Here is a 22,126-nt window from a genome sequence, read left to right on the forward strand (position 1 = left end):
TCTTCTTTCCTCTTATCCATGTCAGGTTGAAGAGTATGTATGAAGGCATTCAGAGTTTTTAGTTTTCTAAATAATAAAGAAAAAACCAGCTACCAAGAACAGAAGTCAGACTAACAGTATTCTGCTATCCAGATTTTTTTTTCCTTTCTCTATACAGCGTATTAAACCTGTTGTTTTAGGTTGGTAGATTTCATGCTGTCTCTAAAAAGGATTAGTCATACATTTTATATTTATTGTTCAAGTTTTGAGTAATATTTTGGGGATTTCTTCAATCAATGTATAGTTTGGCTCTTTATAAATCAAGTATTGAATATTAGAATCAGTAAGTGGAACTCAGCTTCCCAGTATAGTTATTTTGGGTAGTAATAGGGATTTCTGTGACCTGTCTGTAGCAATTTAGGGCTCAGACATGACTGAATTAATTCTGCTTAAAGATTTCTTAACCACAGGCCAGCTGAGCTGCAGTAGCCAGTGACATGAACTTGCAGCCTGTGGGGAACATGAGGTGAAGTATTTGAGCTTGACCTGCTTTAATCAAGACTTAGCCCAGATGTGTTCATTTTTTGGGTTTTACAGAGTGTGTGCACAGGCTGTCCATGACAGGGCTGTGCTGAGCCGGGGGAGCCTCACGGGGTGATGGCTCATGGCCGAGCCTGACCCCAAGGGCAGGTCTGTGCAGGAGTTCAGCTCTATGCAGAACGATGTGTGGACATGCCCAAGCTTTGGCACATATTAACAGTACTTTGATCATACTTACATAGAGTGAGCTAGGTGTCCAGAGCCTCTCCACTGCCCAAGTTCTGCTGTTCCTGTGAGGAGAGTCCTTGGCCCTGTTGGGTGTATTAAGCTCTGCCATGAGGCCAGGCCTGAGGCTGCTGCCATCCTGCATTCAGAGTGCACAGACATGAGTGCGAGCATCCGAGCGCTCAGGGGAGCACTGGGGAGCTTGCATTAGGCTGTAGGCCATAAGCATGTTCCATGTGAGTGGTGTGGGGACGTTCCAGCTGTTGGGATGGGTCTCTTTGCCAAGTGCTCACGCTTGACTGAAGTCAGCACTTCAGTCGGTCACGGGGACTCTTTTCAGAGCATTTAGCAAAGGCAGATGAGATTTGTAGGCAGATTGACCTTGGGCCATGTGAGTGCTTTGGGGACATCTGCAGCTGGCGGAATGAATGTACAGAGCTGGGCTGTGAGCTCTGTCAGGCTTTGCCTTAGTAAAGAGATCTGAGCGCTCAAGCAGAATGGACACGTAGCCATTAATGCCTTGCTATCAAATGGTAGTTGTGAAATTAGGCTTCTCTGTAAAGCACTAGGAGATTTTGCATGAAAAGTTATACCAGAGCTAGATCGTTAATTTGTTATCTTGGTATTGTTAATGAATTATCTTGGTATTGATGGAGTTTAATCACATGCTTCAGTGCTATTTGAAATCACAAGGCTTTCCTGAGATGGAGTGCTGTGTGTGAATGAGTTCAGTGCTGATAGAATCTTTTTCCGGAACCATGTTCATTTTAGTAGTCAGTACTGCAGCTTTACTCAGTATTTCTTTTGTTTCTGAATTGTGATTATTGTGTGATTAGGAGTAGATGGAAATCATAGAGCAGAGACTAATTCTTTAAAAAACTATGTCTACATATGCAAGTGTGTATGCACATTATGTTGCCAGAAAAAGTCATGTTTACATGGTTGACTTTTTTATCCATAGTTCAGTTCAAATGTACTTTTAACCTTGAATACCAATGGCAAAAAAGTAATGCCTCAAAGAATTTATTCATTTACACCAGAATACTTAAATTGTTATCACTGAACGTGTGCAAGCACCTTTCAGCATACTTTGAACTTCTCTTTGTAGTAATTTAAATTGTTCCAATAATGATTGCATCCAAGACTGGCTAAAAAAGCATGTGTTTGTACATTTACATAACAGTATGTATTTTATATAGTGTCCTTTATTCTCTTCACAGAAAAGACCAAAACCCAGCTATTATAAAGTCTGCCTTGAAGACAGTCAGTGTCAGAGCTTCACAAGATCTAAAAATTTTAAATAGACTCATTCATCCTTAAAACACTTCTCTCACCACTTGAGCTTTTTTCAAGATACTTGATAAAGCCAGCAGCATATTCAGTATTATTTTACAGATCTGTGCAAAGGAGATGATCCTTGTTAGGGTAAACCATTATGCACTATTTCATGAGTGGAAAGAGATACAGTCACATATTGAAGAAGAGTAGCTGGGTTTACTTCAGGCAATAGACTTTGCAATTAGTTTTGAGAATAGCATTGCATGCCTTAAAGAGCTGTTTTTATGCTCTGCTGTCTTCACAGCAAAGTATACAATCTCCCCTCTGTCTTGTAGGCATTTCCTGTACTAGGAAATTTTTGCTGAAATTTCCCACTCTTGCTACTCTTGTTTCAGCTCATTGGCTGCTGTGCCAATGAGGGCACTTGGGACTTCCTCTTAATTCAAGCACTGCATTGTGTAAACTTCTAAACAGGGTCAGACAACATAGTGTTGCCAGCTGCACATCTGCAGCCATCTGGATTTGTGGCAGGAGCAGTAAAATAGACATTGTGTAGCAGAGTTGAAAGAGTGACAAAATTGGTGCAAATCATATTTGCAGAAAACCCACCATAGAGAAACCCACCATAAAGAAAACCCACCATATTTGATCTAAAGAATATACAGTATCATTATTGAAAAGGTCCTTCTGCTTGTGTTTTTATCAGATAAAGATAAATGGGATATGCTACTGCTGTGCAATGTTTTGTGAAAAAGCTTGCTGGCTAATTCATTCCCATTGCATTCTTGAGCAGGGGTAAGTAATTACTAAAGCTTCTGGTGCTTATAAACAGGCCTCTACCCCCACTTGTATGACATCATTAAGATTCTGTTTCTTATAAACATCACTTCAGTATCTTAATTTATTATAATAGGATTCTTAAGGAGAAATAATTGCACACTGTAAAATTACAGCTTTCCATTCTGAGGGAGGAGATGCAGGGGGAATGGTCGCCAATTGTTGCAAGTTGGTTGAGGTGAGGCTAGAAGATGCACTTCTGACCTCTTTTGGGTCTTTCCTCCCTGACCAGCATCTCTAGTGACTATTCTGGGAATAACATCATGAGTTTGCCTGGTCAGTGAAGCTTGAAAAGTTAACTTCTGTATTCTCCTTGACGGTGTTACTCAAGTGTCAGTGCAAGGTGCTGTCTCTACTTTTCTCTACTTGAAAGCTTCTATTTGGTCACTTGTTTCCTGGCTCTCAGGGGCACTAGAAGTGTGGATTAATATTGTCAGGGTTTGTTACTGCTGTTTTACTGCTGGTTTTATGCTGAATGCACATATTATGCACAAGTAACCCTAATGTGAGACAGCTCAGAAGAAGTTTTAGTTTTAGACCAAGTACTTCTATGGATGGGCTTTTAAAGTATTTTAAATTTATTTTTAATGACACATGGATTCTTTGCAGCAATGCTTACAATGTAAAGACATAAAGTATATTAGAAGAATGACTTATAAGTTAATATGTTCAGGAGTGGGCATTGTATTTTTTGACTTATCTTTCTGATTTATCTGACCTCTTAAACCTCTTCCTCAAATATTTGGTACTGCTTCTCTGTAAAATTGGATTGTCTTCTTAGTTTTATTATTCTCTTGGGACAGTATTCATATCTAAGATCTATTTCTAGACTTTGGATGAGGTGTTGCTCTTAACCTAGAGTGCCATGGTTTTCACAACTAATCCAGCTCCTATTGAAGTTATTGAGCTTACTGCCTTGGATTTCAACTAAAAAAGGTTCACCACCTTAATGTATTTCATTTGTTGGCAATTATACTGTAGCCTAAGGTAATGGTAAAGGAAGAGGTGCTTATACAGAGCACCTGTTATTATTAGGAGTGGAGCTACTTATGTGATTACAAAGAGAGCTATTTTATTTTGAAGGTAATTTTTAATAAAAAGCTTAGAATTATTTTATTGAGCTATCTACTTAAATTTATCATTATGAATCAAATATTAGTTTATAATAATAAACATAAGTAATAAACTAGTTGTGTGTATGTTTTGTAGACATACATATTTTGCCCCAAAAATCCAGAAAACAATTTTTGTGGAATCTTACGGGTATTAATCTTACATACAGCATGTTTTTCTCGTAGCTCTATTGAAACACAGGGTACTTAGACTGTTCCAGTGTTTGGTCCTCCATTTTCCATTGTTTCATGGCAATGGCAATTCAGTGCAAGTGGCTTTCCTTGAACTGATCTCTGGAATAATATATCTGCAAAATATCGCTGGCCTTGAGTAGAAGTGAGCTAGAAGTAAGACAGTGGGAAAAGCAAGAAATACCAATATTCTCTTTCTTCTGAACCTCTGAGAACAGTTGGCTACAGTCATATACTGACTGTAAAACCACTACTTTGTGACTGGAATCTTTAAGAGATGCCTTTTATGTAATCAGATTTTATTCAAACAGGGATGAAAGGCCGTTTATGCTGAATTTTGCAATTGAATGTTCATCCTGGGTAGAAAAGTGCAGTTGCATAGATCACCTAAGGCTTAAAATTCAGAGAAACATTTCTGTTGGAAATGATCACTGGTATGGGTGTCAGACGCATTGGTATTGTGTTTGTCAAGGAATCATGTTTTCAATATGCACAGAAGGGTTAGAACACCAGTGTGCCTCAGCAGATAGAACAATATACAGTTTTCTTGGCCAGTGAAGAAACAAAGGGGTTCACCAAGGTCAGATCATAAAGAGCCACAGTGTTCTCCACATGTGTCACTCGAAGTCCAGTGGAAGACTTCCTTGATACAGCTGAGTGCAAAGATGAACATATATGAAGTTCATCTTCTAACAGAGAAGATAAATTATAGAGCTTTGAACATTTCATTTTTCCTTCACAAATACCATAGTATTTTAAACGTTGAAGTTAAGTCCTTGAGAAAAATGAAAAATTTTGATGTAGAATTATTTTTCAAACTACTTAATGAAATAATTATATTTAACAACAACCTTTTTCATGTATCCATCAGCAATCAGGAGACTAAAATCAGTTGAAATCTGAATGATACCTGGTCATATTACAGCTCATTTTCCTAAGGAGGTGTGTTTGTGAAGTTCAGAAACTTTACGTAATGGAATCCTTGGTTTTTGTAAAAAGAAAATGAGAAAACTTTAAAAACTGTAAGAATTTCCTATGATAACCTTATCTGGAGTATTAGAGCCTAAAGTAACTTCACAGTTTGCGATGTGAATTTATGCTTTTAGAAGGCAGTTTTGAATTAATTTTTCTCTCTTCCCCTCACCATTTACTAGGGGTTTTTTTAGATGTAGATATTTTCTCTAGATTAACATTTTTTCTCTGTTTTTTTGATGTTATTTTTTAAAATTAAAAAAGCTTGATGCACGGGCAAGAATTCTCATGAATGTCTCTGGTCTACTACCTACTGCAATGTGTTCAGCAAGAATACTCATGTCAGTATTGTAAAGCTGCCAGCATTTGGATAGTTTTAGAGCCAGGTGCCAGACGCTTACTTGGCCCCCAGACTGCCACATTGGCGTTCCTGAGCATGTTCCTCACATCCTGGCCATTTCTAATCGCCTGGAGACCTGCAGTGCAGAGCAGCTGCATGTTCTTCATCTCACAGTGGTACGAAAGGTTCAGCAGCCATGAGCAGGACTGCAATGGCAAACACAGCAGGTGGAGAGGGCTGGATGCAGAGCTTGGTGTGCAGGGCAGGCAGGAGCTGCAATGGCAAACACGGCAGGTGGAGAGGGCTGGATGCAGAGCTCGGTGTGCAGGGCAGGCAGGAGCTGCAATGGCAAACACGGCAGGTGGAGAGGGCTGGATGCAGAGCTCGGTGTGCAGGGCAGGCAGGAGCTGCAATGGCAAACAGAGCAGGTGGAGAGGGCTGGATGCAGAGCTCGGTGTGCAGGGCAGGCAGGAGCTGCAATGGCAAACACAGGAGGTGGAGAGGGCTGGATGCAGAGCTCGGTGTGCAGGGCAGGCAGGAGCTGCAATGGCAAACACGGCAGGTGGAGAGGGCTGGATGCAGAGCTCGGTGTGCAGGGCAGGCAGGAGCTGCAATGGCAAACAGAGCAGGTGGAGAGGGCTGGATGCAGAGCTCGGTGTGCAGGGCAGGCAGGAGCTGCAATGGCAAACACGGCAGGTGGAGAGGGCTGGATGCAGAGCTCGGTGTGCAGGGCAGCCCAGCAGGGCGGGCACACCGCCTGGGCCGTGTCCTCAGTGCTCAATCCCAGAGCATCAAGTGCCATGCAAGGCCCTGCTCTCATGTGCCACTAGCTGCCCTCTGGTGATGGCACAAGGCTTTCTCTTAGTTCCTCTGGGAACAGCAGGGCCTGGTAACTCTTTCTCTAAATGACCTTTTACGTGACCAGCCTTTGCTCTGGCATTGTGCGATTTCAGCCCTGGTGCTGCTCTGCAGGGGCTTTGCCCATCAGACACCACAGATGGGCTCCAGAGGAGATGCCATTGGCACACATGATCAGTTGCTCAGTTAAGGAAAAAAGGAAGCTCTTAAGAGACTCTGTACTTCAAAATATTTCTTTTTTTTCCCTCTCATGTGGTAATGAATGAAGATAATTCAGTGAATGGTGAAGTTGTCCATGTCTTTGTGATTATGTTCTCATGTGGTTCATTTCTGGCTTCCTGCTTATAAATGCTTGGCTACCGTGTGCCTCTTGCTTTCAAATACCAGTAAAGTCTTTGCGTAGAGAGCAGCCTTTACCATTGTTACGTACTGAGTATGTCTACAATGTATTACAAGGGGAAATAAAGAATATTTGTTCCTATCAAAAGTAACATTACTGTTTAGTACCATATAGCCTTGCTCCACACTACAGAGAACTAAGTAATGCAGATAATATTGCACTATAGTAATCTTTTACTGTTATTTTTCTTTTGTAAGTGGACATGACCCAATATATTGAATTTTAGTATTTTTCTCAAAAAAATATGGGGAGTACACATTTAAAACAAAATTTACAGGTTCAAAAAGGCTGAGTTTTTTCAAAATCTTTTTTTAGAAATGCAGTTTTCTTTTTTACATCTCTTCTGTTGACCTTCAGAAGCTGCTATGCAGTAGGGTCCTATATCCTCATGTTAAATGCAAGAGAGGATATTTTCTATTTAATCAATACCACAGATTTATCTAGGATTTATTTTTTCATTTTCTGCAGAACTACTGGTCATTTGTTACTATAGAAAATGTACTTCTCTGAAAATTGACCAGGGCATTTGCTGTCAGTTTAAGCAAGCAAGAAGCAATGAGAACAAGAAAAACACAAAGAAAATGGCCTCAAGGGGAAACTCTGCATAATGAGCTTGAAATTGCTCCTGCTGGAAATACTGTTGCTGCTTTTCCTGCCAGGGCTGTCACCTCACTCAACAATTTTAGCTTCAAGTGGAGAGCAGAGCTTTACTTTGAGCATCACTAAAGGCCAAGGTTTATGCTGCTGGATTTCTCAAACTGAAGCCACTGTGCTCATTGGTACATGGATGGCATTTTTAAAGAGAAAATAGGCCAGGAATCGCCCATGGTCTCAAAAGTTAAAAAGACAAGGTAAAGAGCAGGAATAACAAAGCATATAGAAGCCATATTTTTAGAGGAGATCTGCACCACACTAAGTGGGAACTCATAAATTAAATGAATAGGGAGGCCATGCAATTTAATTGATAACAATTTTCCTAGAGGTATGTAAATAATTCCCAAGATTTTTAGCTCCATTGCCTTCTTGCCTGATAGGGAAGAACAAGGAAATGGATTCTAGAGAGAAAAGCAGAGCTATGGACTGCCTGAGATGCTCATTCCACCAAGGTTGTTTCTTGAAGATGGTCTCACATAGAAGCCTTGGTTACTGTTCAAGTCATGTCTAAATGAGAGAAACACAATGAATGAAACAAAGTCAGAAGAGAAACTACAATGCACAGTATTGTAAAATGTTCTTAACTTGATGAGTTGAGCACATGGATGAATATTTAGTGGTCTTTTTAATGCAGTAACAACTTTTCAGTGTTACTCATCTATCTAAGTGGTTGCTGTAGTTACAGCAAAGCCCTGAAAATTGGCAGAGGGGGAATCGTGTATTCTGTGATATTCCCTAGCCTGTGTGAAATATTTCTTGAACATTTGTGTAGCCTAAAGTAGGTGCTGGAAAGGTCTATGACTGTATATACAGAAATTTAATCCCAACTAGCAATTATCAACCTTACATTTCAAGATTTATCTCGTTTAAACATATTCATGTACCTTCAGATATCTTGTAATGCAAGTAAATATTTAAGTGTCACTTAAGTCTTGGGACTTTATAGGGAGTTATGTGAAATATATGAAAATGTAGGTCACAAAGTAAACCTCATTATTATTTTAAGAAGTACAGATTTATGGTCATTTATTAATATAGGTGCTGGTTGTTGTAAAGCATAGGAGACACTAGGGGAGGTTTGTTTATGGAGTCAGTTTACTGGAAAATCAACAGTGTCAGAGCTGCTCTAGCTCTAATATTTGGAATGAGTCAGGCTTGACATTTCGAGTTGAAAAGAACACAGAATTTAGAACCAAGTTAAGAATATACTGGATGGAAGGACAAATTAGATTTTTAAATTGACATGCAGTGCTAAAACTAGGCACAGCTTGCCTGGATTCAGAAAAATGACTAATACAGAGAAAACCTGGACTTGGGTGGAGGGAACCAGTGTAAGGAATGTGTGCAAAATGCTAGAAGAATCCTGAGAAGAAAACAAGGAAAGGGACAGGTATTAGATGGTTGGCAATAAATGCAAAAAATGTATTAGTAGTATAGACACACCATGAAAATCAATCAGCTAATATATTAATATGGAGTTAAAGAGGTGAAACAAGAAGAAATATTAATTTTAGATCACATCCCTCTCAGATTCTGTTCCTGGCTGTCAAATGGATTGTCACATCACAGACAGGATATGATTGTCATGGAGATGGTTTCAAGAATTTCTGTAATTTAACTTTTGCTGGGTTAATATTTTTATATGCTTCCATAAGAGTAAATGATCATCCTTGTCTTGCTCCATGTTACAACACTTATGTACACTGTTTTTATCTAAGGACTCTGCAAGTTGTTTATACATATGTCCTTGAGAATACTGGAGAGCCTGCACTTGGTACTGATAGACTTCAGATGAAAATTGTTCTTTTCCTTATAATTTATATGCTGTAGCTGTATATCAAAATGGAAGGATAGCCTTAGGGAAGGATGGCCTCCCCTGCTTTTAAAATCTGATAAAATATCTGTGAGCTAGGAATTTTAATACATACCTTTGGGAAATTTGTACAGTGATCTGAAGTAATATGACCCTGGTAGAACAAAGTAAAATATGCTTCTAATATCCTCTCTTTTTCATTGCAATCATATTTCTGTACCTGAACTTGTGTAATTTTGTCCAGACGTTTATGTTGTCAGAACATTCAGATTCTCCATTGCAATCTTTCACTGCCAGTTTTGGAATATTCCAAAAACTTTTTGCCCTACGACTTAGAGAAGAAGTACACAAATAATTCTGTTAAATGTCACTTGTTGGCTGGTTACAACTGGCATATGCTGTAGAAGGGGTAATGGTGGTTCCTGTGCCAGCAGGAATACAGAAATTGCTCTTTCCAGGAATATACCAGGCATGCAAATTGCTGTAAAGTGCAGGGGGGATATTGCTCTCCTTTTCCTCTACCCTGTAGAGCTGATTATTGTCAGTGATGCTGGAGAGAAGAAGAGGAAGGAATTGCACTGGGAAGAATTTCTCCTGGGATTTATTGAGATTGAAAAGGATTTTTCTTCCATTTCTGAAACATCAATAGGCTGATTATTGAGATGAGCAGTGCTTGTGCTGAAGGATGGAGCTTTAGCTGAGCTGCCAGTACAGAAAAATAAAGAAGCTGTATTTATTGCCAAATTCTAGAAGGATTCTGTCAAAGTGAATCCACGGAAGCATAGAGATGAATGCCTTGTGTGCTCAATGACTCTTAGTGCTACTGACAGCCGAGCACTGGGCCTTCTGTAGCAGAAGTTTTGTCTTTAGCCAAACTCCACATCCTTCTGACCCTTGCACCTATGTGCCCACCTTTGGAGTATTCTTGTTCAGCTAAGAGCTTGAGTGCTGCTATTCTTGGAACAGAGGGGTTTCTTCATACAGGTCACTATCAAAGACAGGAAATGTAACAGGGAAAATCTCTTGGCAGCAGCAAAGATCTAGATGCAGCTGATGAAGACATTGCTGGAAGTGAGAATCTCCTTCCCTATAACTGAACACGCAGTTCTCTCTTTAGTAAACGCCAGCTTCCCTACCAGGCAAGAAGACAACCTTTATTCTTAGATCAGCAGATTCAGTCTCTGCTCAGAGCTGGAGAGTTGAGCTTGCTGGCACTCTGAGTGCTTTTGCAAAAGGTTGAGTACTGTATCTCACAGATGCTTCCTTTGTGCTGAATTCTGCTCTTTCCTGGAGTTTCAAAATCTGCAAAAATTTTACTGCAATCTATTGAGTTTGGCAGAAAGCATTAAAGGCAGAATCTGACTCTATTCAGGTTGCCTAGTCCTTGGGAGGAAAGAAAAGCATACTGTGACTCACAGTAAAAGTATTAGTGTTTCTGTTCTCACCTTTATGAATCCATTAAAACTGATATTTTTGGTATGTTTTTTTCATGAGAGCTATAGGGATCACTGGGTTGAGTTCTCATAATTTGGATGATCTTGAATTCAAGGTTGAATTATTTTTCATGTATACTGATCATTTACTAATTATAGTTGAAGAAATTCTACTTCACTGGGTTGGAAATTTGCTTGCATCACAACAGAGAGAGGATATTTGTTAGTTCAGGTATTGAAATTTCTGTTTTATCTAAAAATTCTACTAGGATCTGAAGCCAGTCTAAAGTAATGGATAATGACTGTTTTGGTGACAAATTAAATATTGCTTTTTTACATACCTGCTTTCAGATTTACTTTTGTTACTTGTTCCACATTATTTATAAGTATCACTTTCCTCCACAGTTTAGCCCAAGGGTATCTGCATAATCTACAATCAGCTAAGTAATGTCATTAATTGCATCCTTCCTGTTGACAACAAAATGTGCACATGAGCCAGTGCCCACAGATTATTTTATTTATTTTGTAGACGTGTTCAGACCTATTGGTATATATATGAAAATATTTATATTTTTCTGTTAAGGCAAAGGTTTAGAAAAACCTCAGCAGTTAATCAGATTGATGGCATTATTGGTTGTATTTGTGGAGTATTAAGATTTCACTTTGGTAGTCTTCATTCTAGTTGATCAAGGTGTGATGTACCTGCCAATAAGCTTTAAGTTTTTCATGTAGAGGAGTGGAAGGGCCTTGCCTGTGAGTCCCACAGTAAATCAGGGTTAGAATCCAGTGGTCATTATTTGACCCTTCTGCTCTGCTTTTAAATTATCCCTGCCATAAAGCTTCGTATTGTATATCTGCTTAATGTCTTGGCTTCGGCTATCAAGTCTCAATTATAGTGAATAAAGGTCATGCTTTTTTGTACAGGTAAATACATAACCTAGAGAAGATATTTTACATTCAAAATACATTTTTTTCTCATTTGGTGCTTTTTATGGTTTTTTGCCAACTATAATGTGAATGATACATTATTTTGGTGGAGTGTATATGAAACAGGCCATTCTTAATGTTAAAATATCAGTGGTGACACTTTGTTCAAGCATGAGGAACAGAGCTAAATCCAGACTTGATAAATTTAGCTAGTAAAATGTGAATTGAACCCTGTTAAGTACTTCCTGGTAAACCAAACCTCTGATGTGAACAGGAGTTCTGTTACGATTTTTTTTTCCCCTTTCTCTCTATCATAGTCCAAAATTTAAAGCTCAACCCTGTGAAGTTCTGGGTGTCAGTGAATGTGGGGAATGAAAAGTTCAGCATCTTGCAGGATTAGGCCTTTACTGTGGTCCAGATCTTGTGCATTATGTGATCTGTTGTTCTTGAACTAATAGATCTTTCTCTTTCCCCTCATCCTGAAAACTAGGTTATGTTATGTTGACTACAAATCCTGGTTGTAATAATTTATTCTCTTTTAAGGCAAATAAAGCAAACCATAAGGCATATTTCCCTCATAAGAAGATTAATGTACAGAACTTGATTCACTTATGCTGTTATTTGTACTGGCTTGGTCTTGTTTCTTTCAGATGAGATGTCTGTCTCTGTAATATTAGTGTATTTTACTTGCTGTAATCTGATGCACCATTTCTCTCCCCTTTTTTCTCCTCCCCTAAGATTATCGTTGGAGAAACTGCAGTCTTTTGTCTACAGTTAGCTACAAAGGATTTTGAAAACCAAGAAAAAACAATATTAACTGGAGACTGTTGTTACATAAATCCACTGGTGCGCAGGACCATCCGATTCCTTGGTATGAGCAAAATTACTGCTTTCATTTCCTGAATGGTGAGAGTGATCAGTTATGTCTTAATTTTGACCTGGGGAAAATATTCAGATAACCATATAACATTTCATGTGCAGTCTTAACTCAGGTGCAGTTTTCCTTTTAGGTAGCAAATGAAGCTTTTTGGAAGTTTGGATTAAAAAACAGTTGCAGAAACAGCAGTAAAAGTAGAAAGAACTGGGACCACTAGGGGGGAAAAACAACCAGCAGGCCTGAAGTGGGGTGAAGTAGAGAACGGTGGTATCCTTGTGCCATATCTATAGCTGATAGTAAACACACACACACTCCAAAGTTGAGGACATTGGGATATAAATGTGTGTTTGAAGCCAAGCCAATTTAGCTGCTTTCTTAGCCTGGATATTGTATTATATCTCAGTCTCTAGCAGAAAACTGTGTAAAATCCATGCTACATTGGTTTTAGCTGAAACTCCCCCATTGACTTTAGCAGCTATGAGATGTCATCTTTTCTATTTAGTTCATTCTAAATATGTTTGGAGGGCGAAGTCCCACCATTCAAAATGTATATTGGATGCTGCTCTTTAATCCATGTAGGGATGCCATAGCAGGGCTCAGTTCTGCTGTTTGCTTGTCTCTCATGACTGCATCTGAAGGAAACAGCTGGAGGAATGAAGCCCTGGGGCAGCTAATCCTGCTGTGTGCCCCAGTCTCAGGGGGAGGGAGGGCCTGTGCAGATGTGTCTGTATTTGCAGTGTTTGTGTAACAACTGTGCCTGCCTTCCCAGAGTGCGATCGCTCCCTGTCAAGAGACTGTCTTGTATAGGTCTGGAGGAGGTGCAGACTGATGATGAGGAGCTCCTCCCACTCCACTTCCTCTCTGTGTAATCAGTGCCTGAGTTTTCTTCCCACTAAGTGGTCCCTTCTTTCTTCACAGAAGCAAAACAAAATTTGGTAGGGGTGGCAAGAGTGGGCAAAAACTCTCTGCTGTTGCAGCAGATGAAAGCATTGATGCCCGTTATTCTCGCCCAGAGTGATGTGTCCAGCTGTGTTGTGCAGTGCACACCCTCAGGACTGGCTGAAAGGTCCTTCTGTGAAGTGACAGGCACAATGTGCTGCTCACCAGAGTCTAGCATCTTGGGAGGAAATAGCATTAGTGTGACATTGCTGACCAGCCAGGATCCCAGAAATCAGCCTTGGTCCTCTAGCTTTGCTAAGAAAAATCCTGACCTTTATAACTGTATGTTTCTGTGGAATTATGTCTGCTGGGATGTTGATCCTTTAAAGTCCTCATAGTGCCCCATGAAACTGGGATTTTCCAGAGCTCACCCTATATTCCCAGTGAATTGGAGAATGGGAAAGGAAAGGTGATTTGCCCATAGAAATACAGGGGGAAATTGATAGCTCAGGTGGAATTGGAGCAAGCATGGCTTTGCCTGCTGGTCAGGCTGCTGTGTTTGCATGTTCTTCCAGAGCTCATTTTCTATTTACAAAAGGATAGAGAGGGACCTCAGAATAGCAGAAATCTGTTTTCCTTTAAGTAATCAGATACATGCATTTACATTCTAATGAACGAGTACATGTACTTAATGCTTTGCTGATATGTCCGACTAAAAAAACTCTTTAGCATAAGTAGTTCCTCAAATATATAAATCTTTAGCTCACTCTGTTGATACTGTGATTAATATGCCATGCATAGAGATTTACCCAGTAGCAGGCAGATGAAGACAACTGGTGCATGGCAATATTGAATTATTCAGTACCTTAGATTCTTTACAGCTGCAAGGGAAAAAAAAAAAGTTTTTCCAGTGTGTGTTATGACTTCACAAGTTACTTCTCCATCAGGATCTGACCTTGGTTTTCTAGCAGATTTATTGGGTGGAGAATTTCCCTCTGTCTCTTCTGTTTAGTGAACATGGGCAAAAGTTAGGTACCAGTAAAGCCAGCTACCCCAAACAGGGGATATGCATGACTGTGGGGCCTGGGAAAGCAGGCTACTTGCACAAGGGGTGAGTTCCTGTGAAAGATGGGAGAGCCATCAGGTGTGTGGGTACATTGCAGTGTTGCTGCTGCAGTTTTGTAGGAAAATACCATCTCCGTGGTCTTTAGGGTGCAGTACATGGGAGGATTTTTCATGTTCTTGAATGGAAGAAGCTGCTCTATTGCTGTGATGAATACTATGAATTTTCAGGAAATTTAACTCTTTGTTTCCCTCTTTAGGAATTTATGCATTTGGACTGTTTGCTACGGACATCTTTGTAAATGCTGGACAAGTAGTAACAGGGAATCTTGCACCCCATTTTCTTGCACTTTGTAAACCCAACTACACAGCACTTGGATGTAAACAGTACACCCAATTCATCAGTAGCGTACATGCCTGTACTGGAAATCCAGACCTTATCATGAAAGCCAGAAAGACTTTCCCATCCAAAGAAGCAGCACTAAGCATATATGCAGCTATGTATCTGGCTGTAAGTATATTATATTCTTTAATATCGCTGTATTTTTGAGAGCAAATGGCTGGCATTGTGAAGGGGAGGAGGGAGGAATGGCCAGAAGATAAGGTCCAAAATTGGCTGATTTTCTGCATGCAAACCTTCTGTGAGTTACTATGAGAAAGATTCATTGGGCTTAATTCTGACAAGGTGTAGTGGTTTCTGAGCCTTGAAAATCAAGACAATGCTAAGAGAGGACAAGTTGTCCATAAAGGTTATAATCTATGGATTTAGGATACCCAGTTCCTTGGTTTACTTTTCCCCCGTTTCCAGGGTATGTGGGACAATCCTTTGCTGGGTGCTAAGGAGTAAGGGAAGGGATTTCCTCTGACTGGTAGTGGTACCCCTCTGTGCTTTAACCCAGTGCAGATCAGTAGAATCACAAATGGCCATGTTCTTTGGTGAGGTGAAGCAGAAGGGTGAGCTATATCTATGTCTGATCTCTGCATGTTTCTCAATATCCCCGAGTCTCTTTTGGTACCATAATTGGTATTTATAGGTACCTCATGCAAAGTCAGTTTGGCTCTTATTATGCAGTGAAGTGGGCTACAAGGCAATCTACCCTTTTTTCCCCTCTTTACTCTCTTGTACAGGGAGTGATGAGCAGCACTGGGGTAAAACCTGGTGTTGACTGCCTGGATTAGAGCTGTTGTATAGGCTGGGGAGAGGAAGAGTCACTGTTTAGTCTCACTCAAGTAACTCTGGCTTAGTTTGGAGTGCATATCATTCTAGTCTTAAGCAGGAGCAAGAACATCTTGTTCCTTTGCTGGGGATAAGTTCTCCCAGCACATGCCTATGGAAGTGTCTTACCTGACCTGTGCTGATATCACAGCCCTCTGCAGCCCTTTGGATGAGCCCAGGGCTGCCTTCACAGGGCCAGTGGGAAACTAGGCAGGTGTGTGGAGCTTTGTGGTCATTGCAGGAGTCAGCCCTTGTGTTCCCTCAGTATTTGAGCAGTGGCCTTCCCATAGGTGTCTGTGTGTGTGTGCATGTATGCACATGTAGGTATACCTGTGTGTGAGTGTGTATTGCTCTTGAGCACATACCAGCTGAACCAACTTTTAATTCCTGACTGATCTGGAAGCTGATCCTTGACAACATGGCAAAGATCTCAGCCTCAGTGTGTCAACTCACTGCTTCTACAGAGGGTTTTAGAACTAGCTGCTTAAAATCTGCAGCACTGATGGTAACATTTACCAGGTTCCTTGTGAGCAATGTCTGTTCAAGAGATGTTGATCATCAGTTAGCACAGGCAAGTGTTTGCAAATAAGAGATGCACAATGACGTTTTATTCTAACTTGAGGCAAGTGTAAGTCTTCTACTAGTAATGTCTTTATTTGGGTAGATATCTAAGGATGAAACACTCTAAATTTGATGCAAGCTATTTTAGAAAATACTCAGAATTTTTCATTCTAATTGCTCCTATATTTCTCATCCATCTGTAAAGTTGGATTTCTACTGTTACCAAGAGTCAGAGTAACTAGGAAACCAGCTACTCAGCTACTGCAAAGCAGAAAGTAAAATAGTATTATTACATTTTTAAAACAAAAAGCAGACATCAGTAAGGTTTAATACCTAATATAAGTGGCTTTTGACATGAGCAAGAATACTTTATGCAGACCTTGTCTGTGGTCAATATACAGTTAGCAATATTAAAAATTAAAGCTGCTGAGATCCATTTCATTACTATTTGCTCTTTCAGTAACTATAGAAATGAATATATCCTGTGTCATTACTGTGCTCCTGCATGGTGCTTGACACTACTGTCATTTAACTAAAGCACTATTAACTATTCTCAGGACTTCTTGTAGTAGCTCCTTGTTACAATATTGTCAGGTTCATTTTTTTGGTTTTTTTTTTTTCCCTTAAATCCTAAGCATGACTGAAGCAAAAAATACTGTTTATTACACTCCAAGGGAAAAAAAAATTCAATGTTCCAATATTTGGGGTCATGTCCTTACACTGCCATGATGTTTATCAGGATAGTTGGCCCTAAATAACAATTTTCTCATCACTGTTCACTGGAGTAGAAGATTTATAACAGTAGCCTAGTCTTTCTATGAGCCATGCCACAACAGTTATTAAGAGCATGGACATAAAGACCTCCATATATTACTCACTTTTTCATTAGCATATAATCTTTGGTACAATATGTGCTTTCTTTTTGGTTAACAGAAATTTTGGAGCAAGGGAGAGATTGTTATGGAATTGTCCCTGGTTATTTCAGCCAGCTGGGCACAAAACAAAACCAGCCTAAAGGAAAAAAAAAACACCCAAGAGCTGGCCCAAGGGTCCTTGCTCTCCAAGATGGTGAAGTAAATGCTTTTAGACTTGTGTGATTTCTCCATCAACCAATTTAGAAACATGGCTTCTAAATGCTTTATATAATAATTCCCTTATCTCATTCAATTTAAGTGCAGCCACATTGTTATCACCTAGCATCTGTGCATATTGTCTTGTTAACAATAGCTTCTTTTTTCTAAGTTCTGAGTCTTCCACTTTCCCCCTTTTCCCCCTTTTGAGAGTGGGTGGCTGCTATGGTAACTCAGAATTCCCTTGAAAGTGCAGTCGTTTTCAAACAGTTGTTGTGCTAGTATTGAGAGCTTTGTAATGTTTGCCTCCATTACTTCCAGTGTCTATCAAGAGAGATTTAGCAATGGAAATATTCAATGGCAGTGCTGTGGTTAGGTGCTTTCTCTACCCTGCTCCAAACACAGATGCACTGCCTTTCTTCTTCAGACTTTCAGGTTTATTCTTTCCAGTGTACCAGTGTTTTCAAAATGAACTACTGTAAATCTCTTCTGAAACTCTAATTAATCTGGCTGGTGCCTGTTTTTTTCCTTAGACGTCTGCGCTGATCTCATTGGAGATATTTTGTTTGGTGTTGGTTGAGTTGGGTTAATAAGTTGACTGTATCTACTTTCATTTCTTACCAGCCTTGCAAGTCACCCTTTCTCAGATGAAACAATATTTGCTACATAGGCAAACACTGCAGCTTTATTAAACAGTATATAATTGTATCAGACACATTTTGATATACATAAGCTGGACAATTAGAGGTTTGAAGCAGCCAAGTATGCACATACTTGGGGTGTTTTCCACAACTGAGACACAGGAAGTGGAAGTCATGAGTCTTTTTTTGTTAGGATTTCAAAGTGATATATGAAGATTTAGTCAGCCTAATCCCATAGACTTAAATTTAAGATTTGTGACTAACAGTTATCCTTTGGTACTGCAGACCTAGGGGATTGCTCATGGGTAGCAGTAGTTTAAGGGAAATTTTAATTGTATGAAGTTTTGCCCTTTTTGTGTTGTTCTTAATGCATTGCACAGAAGCAGCTGGGTAGGGTAGTGTTTGAACTTTGTGTTACTGCACACATTTCAGGCTTGCTTTGGGTTTGTAATGATAGAGGAACAGGCTTCATGTCTTGAGAGTTGACACAGCCCTTAAGTCTGTAGGCAGCTTTTGTTGCTTTGTACTCTGAACCCTTGGCCTTAACTTTGACTTCAGACAGGACTAGCAGATTGTAAAGCCTACCAGTAATTTTTTCTTCTCTGCAGAGCTTCTAGTTGGCCCAGGATCATGTTTTCTGCCATGCTCCTGCTCCTGGCGTTTTGCTGCATTGATTTTTGCTGTTCGGTGTGTTTATAAGTCACTGGGAAAAGACAACAAGACAGTCTGGGTAACAGTGCTGGCAGCATGGTGACATTCTCCTCAGTGTCACTCCTTGATCCAGTTATAGGTATAGGTGTAGTCTGCCTGTCCTTTGTCTTAAAGTGCCTGTTAGATTCCAGCTAAATGGGCAGCTGGTGAAGGCATGGTAGACTTCTCAGACAGCCTTAAAGGGAGTGTTCAGGAGGAAAAAGACTAGCAGAGCCACCTCTCTGAATTGACTTTGTTGTCTTTTTTTTGTTAGAAAATTAAAGGATTCTTCTGGCCGCCTTTCAGGAACAGTGCTAGGAATGTGGAATTTCTTTTCAGGATCTGGTGCAGCAAGTATCCCTTAATACTGATAATAAAACATATGTCATGAGCTTCACAAATTGAGTGCATTGGTTTCTTTCAGACCAAATAATGAAATAATATTACCATTTGATACAGGAATTTGTCTAAAGACCTGTATAAATTTCATGTCAGTCAGCTCTTCATTACAATTCAGATCCTCAAGAAAACAGCCTTTGTAACAGGTGTCTTATGGTCTTGGTACAGAGGAAGATGCCTCTTACCTTCTCCAGCTGTTTTACAGTTACAGCTGTGGGGAGCTTATAGTGGGAAAATTAATAATAAGGTCCAGAATTCTGGAGCTTTCTTTCCCTTTTGCCAAGCCAACCTCTGACTTTGAAAGCTGATTTTGGTCTAACACCATAAATAATTAGATCAAAAAATATAGAGAAAGCTGGAGGAGGCTTCAGAAACACTACTAGAAACCTTCAGTGGACAGTTGCAGAACGACCCAGATGATTTGAGAATATAACTTTGTTTTGCTCTAGAAATAGTTTGACCCACTAATTATTACCAAAGGAAGCTTAAAAGATTTTGGATTTTCAAACTGAATTCTAACTAAACACTGAACCTGTTTATAGACTACAACAGCCCACTATTTCTTCAGCTTTTAGATGAGAGTGTTTCTTTTCTTGTAGGTCTGATGAATATTGAAAATTCCTTGGGTGGAACGTTTATAACATTATTTATATGAAATAGTTCAAGAGATTTTCTTTAATTCTAGCCCATTGTAAAAGCAAACAAAAACATGAGATAATTTGTGTTTGAAGTGCTGCCTGGGATGGATGCCTGTGCAATAGTTTATTCCTCATTCTTCTCGTTGCCTTTAGTCATTATTCATGCCCGCTGATGGACTGGTCTTTGTCAGTCTCCCAGGCCATCTAAATCAGGGAGAAACAAATAGCAGACACAGATGGGATCTTCTTCCCTGCATCCCCTGGCCCCAGGCTGATGAGATCAGCAAGGAAAATTATCTTCCCTCCTGGCTAGAGCAGCCAGCCCGATGTGTAGCTCCAATGTAACTAAAATGGGATTGTGACACCTGTTGCACCTGTGTTTGTGTGCATAGGTGTTGGTGTGGGTGGGCCTAAAGATAGCTGAAAGATGCCTAGAAAGAGCTTGCAGCATAGCCCAGGAATCCACTTTGTCCTGCACTTTACATACAGCTCCTGTGCTTTTCTTAACATGTTTTGGAATTATTTTATTCTTGCTAGATTTAGGACAAACTTCACATGAGACTTGCAGCCTGACACTTTTGAAGTACTTTCCCAGTACAAGCTAAATGCCAAGGCTGTGATTGTTCCTTACACTGTGGCCTGAGCCAGTCACATCAAAACTTCACAGGTAGCTTGCTTTGTCTTTGGTGGTGATGGTGATAATTTCTTTCAAATTCATATTTTCAAACCTGCTTCAGTTAAAGGTTTTATTTCAATTTATGAGGTTCTCTTACAGCTTCACTTCCAGTATCTTGAAGACTGAAGGTCAAATGCTTGTGTTTCTCTTAAAATATAATAAATATTATTACATTGTGCAATCAGGTAACAATCCACCTCTTTACATGACTCTCTGCCTGTGTCTGCTTAGTGGTGACAGTTCTGTATCTTTTAATACTAAAATCTTATTTCAGGAAAAAGGAACAGCGAAAACAGAAGTTCTTTGAGAGAAGATTCGCTACAGTTCTGATGTTGCAGGAAAATGTGCAGCCTGCTGTATTAATTCTAACTTCTGATCAATCCTTGACCTTACATACAAAATCTCTGCTTCTGGTCTTGCTGTTGACTAATGTAAAAGTTTTCTTTCATTAGAAAATTCCTCCCCCAATTTTTGTTCTTAAAAGGGATGGAGATGAAGTTGTTCAGTAAACATCTTTAGCCCTGTAAAAAGTTATGCTGTCATTCCTTCCTACTAATGTTTTAAATCACTGAGCTATTTTCCTTTGTTGATACTGCATTTAATATTTATTAAAAGTGAGTGAAACATCCTGTCATCTTTTCAGGTTGTTTATTCTTTGTCAATTACTGAGTGTGCTAGTTTATAGTTTTTCCACCAGAATCAAGGAGAAAACAGCTGCTTAATTGTATTTTATTCTTAGTGTAAATCAGGTAGTTGACTGTTAATATATTATACTAGAGCTGCAAGGGACCAAGTTTAAAAATGGGTATCTATGAATCCTGCCTTGGAGGAGGCTATATTTGCTATATAGAGTTTTGCAAATACAGACTTTTTGTCTCATTCTTTCAGGAAAGTTTGGCCTGCTTTTATTGATTCTCTTGTATTGTAATATAATGCTGTTCCTTACATGAGTAGTACCTGTTCTTTAAAGAAAACATAGATATGATACCTATGCTGGCAGAACCCTCAGGTTATTTTGAATAATGAGCTGGGCATGGCAAACATGACTGCTCATAGAAGGAGGGGCCTTGGCAAATGGAGGTCTCTGCTCATGTGAGGCACAGCATGATTCTGTGGTTGTTTTTCCTCAGTGCCTTGAGGAGGGATTTGAGGGATATGCTTGGTTGTGACAACATTCAGAGAATTTTATGCAGAACATTTTTTGGGTTCGGCTTTGTATTAAAAGTATTGAAATTTGATTAAAGTAATGCAGAATCAAGTGTTTTGTCTTATTAAAAATAGAGACAATCTTCTTTGGCAATGACCAGTTGTTACAGATAACTGAAATATGTCACCATGACGTGCCTTAAGCAAGTTTTTCTTTCTCAGTAGTCATTTCAATTTAATATAACAAAATACAGAATTAAATGCAGGTGAGCTTCCTGCTAACTCCCCTGTGTCAACTTCACCCAAGCTGTATTTAAAATTTGATTTTCTTATTGTGTATTAAAAATAATCCAGTGTTTTTCCTAGCACCAGCTGTCCTGACACATAGTGTGAATGTAGATAATGGTGGCAGTATCCAGTAGAACAATGAGACTCACTAAAATAGATGGTTGCTGAATTAGTTCAGTGTGTAGTACTCTGTCTATAGCTTCGAGAAAATCAGTGGGGCTAAAAAGCTGAATATTAAAGTTGCAGTTCTATTATCACCTTCCTGCATGGTAAGAGTAGCTCACTGAAGACAGCCTGCAAAAGTACAAGGAGCTAAGATAAAAGAAGAATCAGCAAGAAAAAAAAAAATCAACTGTTTCTGAAATGGTCTAGGAAGAAGAGAGGAGAATATGGCTTGAAGATAAACACCGAAACTCTTTTTTC

At 39.5% G+C, this 22,126-nt stretch overlaps 1 protein-coding gene across 2 annotated transcripts in view; it reads left to right on the forward strand.

Moving 5' to 3' along the window:
- PLPPR5 (phospholipid phosphatase related 5) overlaps positions 1-22,126 on the forward strand; it is a 45,615-nt gene that overhangs the window by 9,461 nt on the left and 14,028 nt on the right. For both annotated transcript variants that reach the window (XM_077182184.1, XM_054638313.2), the window contains exons 2-3: positions 12,299-12,431; positions 14,639-14,889. In XM_077182184.1, the coding sequence (XP_077038299.1) occupies positions 12,299-12,431; positions 14,639-14,889 (384 nt within the window). The remainder of the gene's footprint in view (positions 1-12,298; positions 12,432-14,638; positions 14,890-22,126) is intronic.

The sequence above is a fragment of the Agelaius phoeniceus genome, chromosome 8, assembly GCF_051311805.1.
Source record: "Agelaius phoeniceus isolate bAgePho1 chromosome 8, bAgePho1.hap1, whole genome shotgun sequence".
In the NCBI taxonomy this organism is placed as follows: Eukaryota; Metazoa; Chordata; class Aves; order Passeriformes; family Icteridae; genus Agelaius; species Agelaius phoeniceus.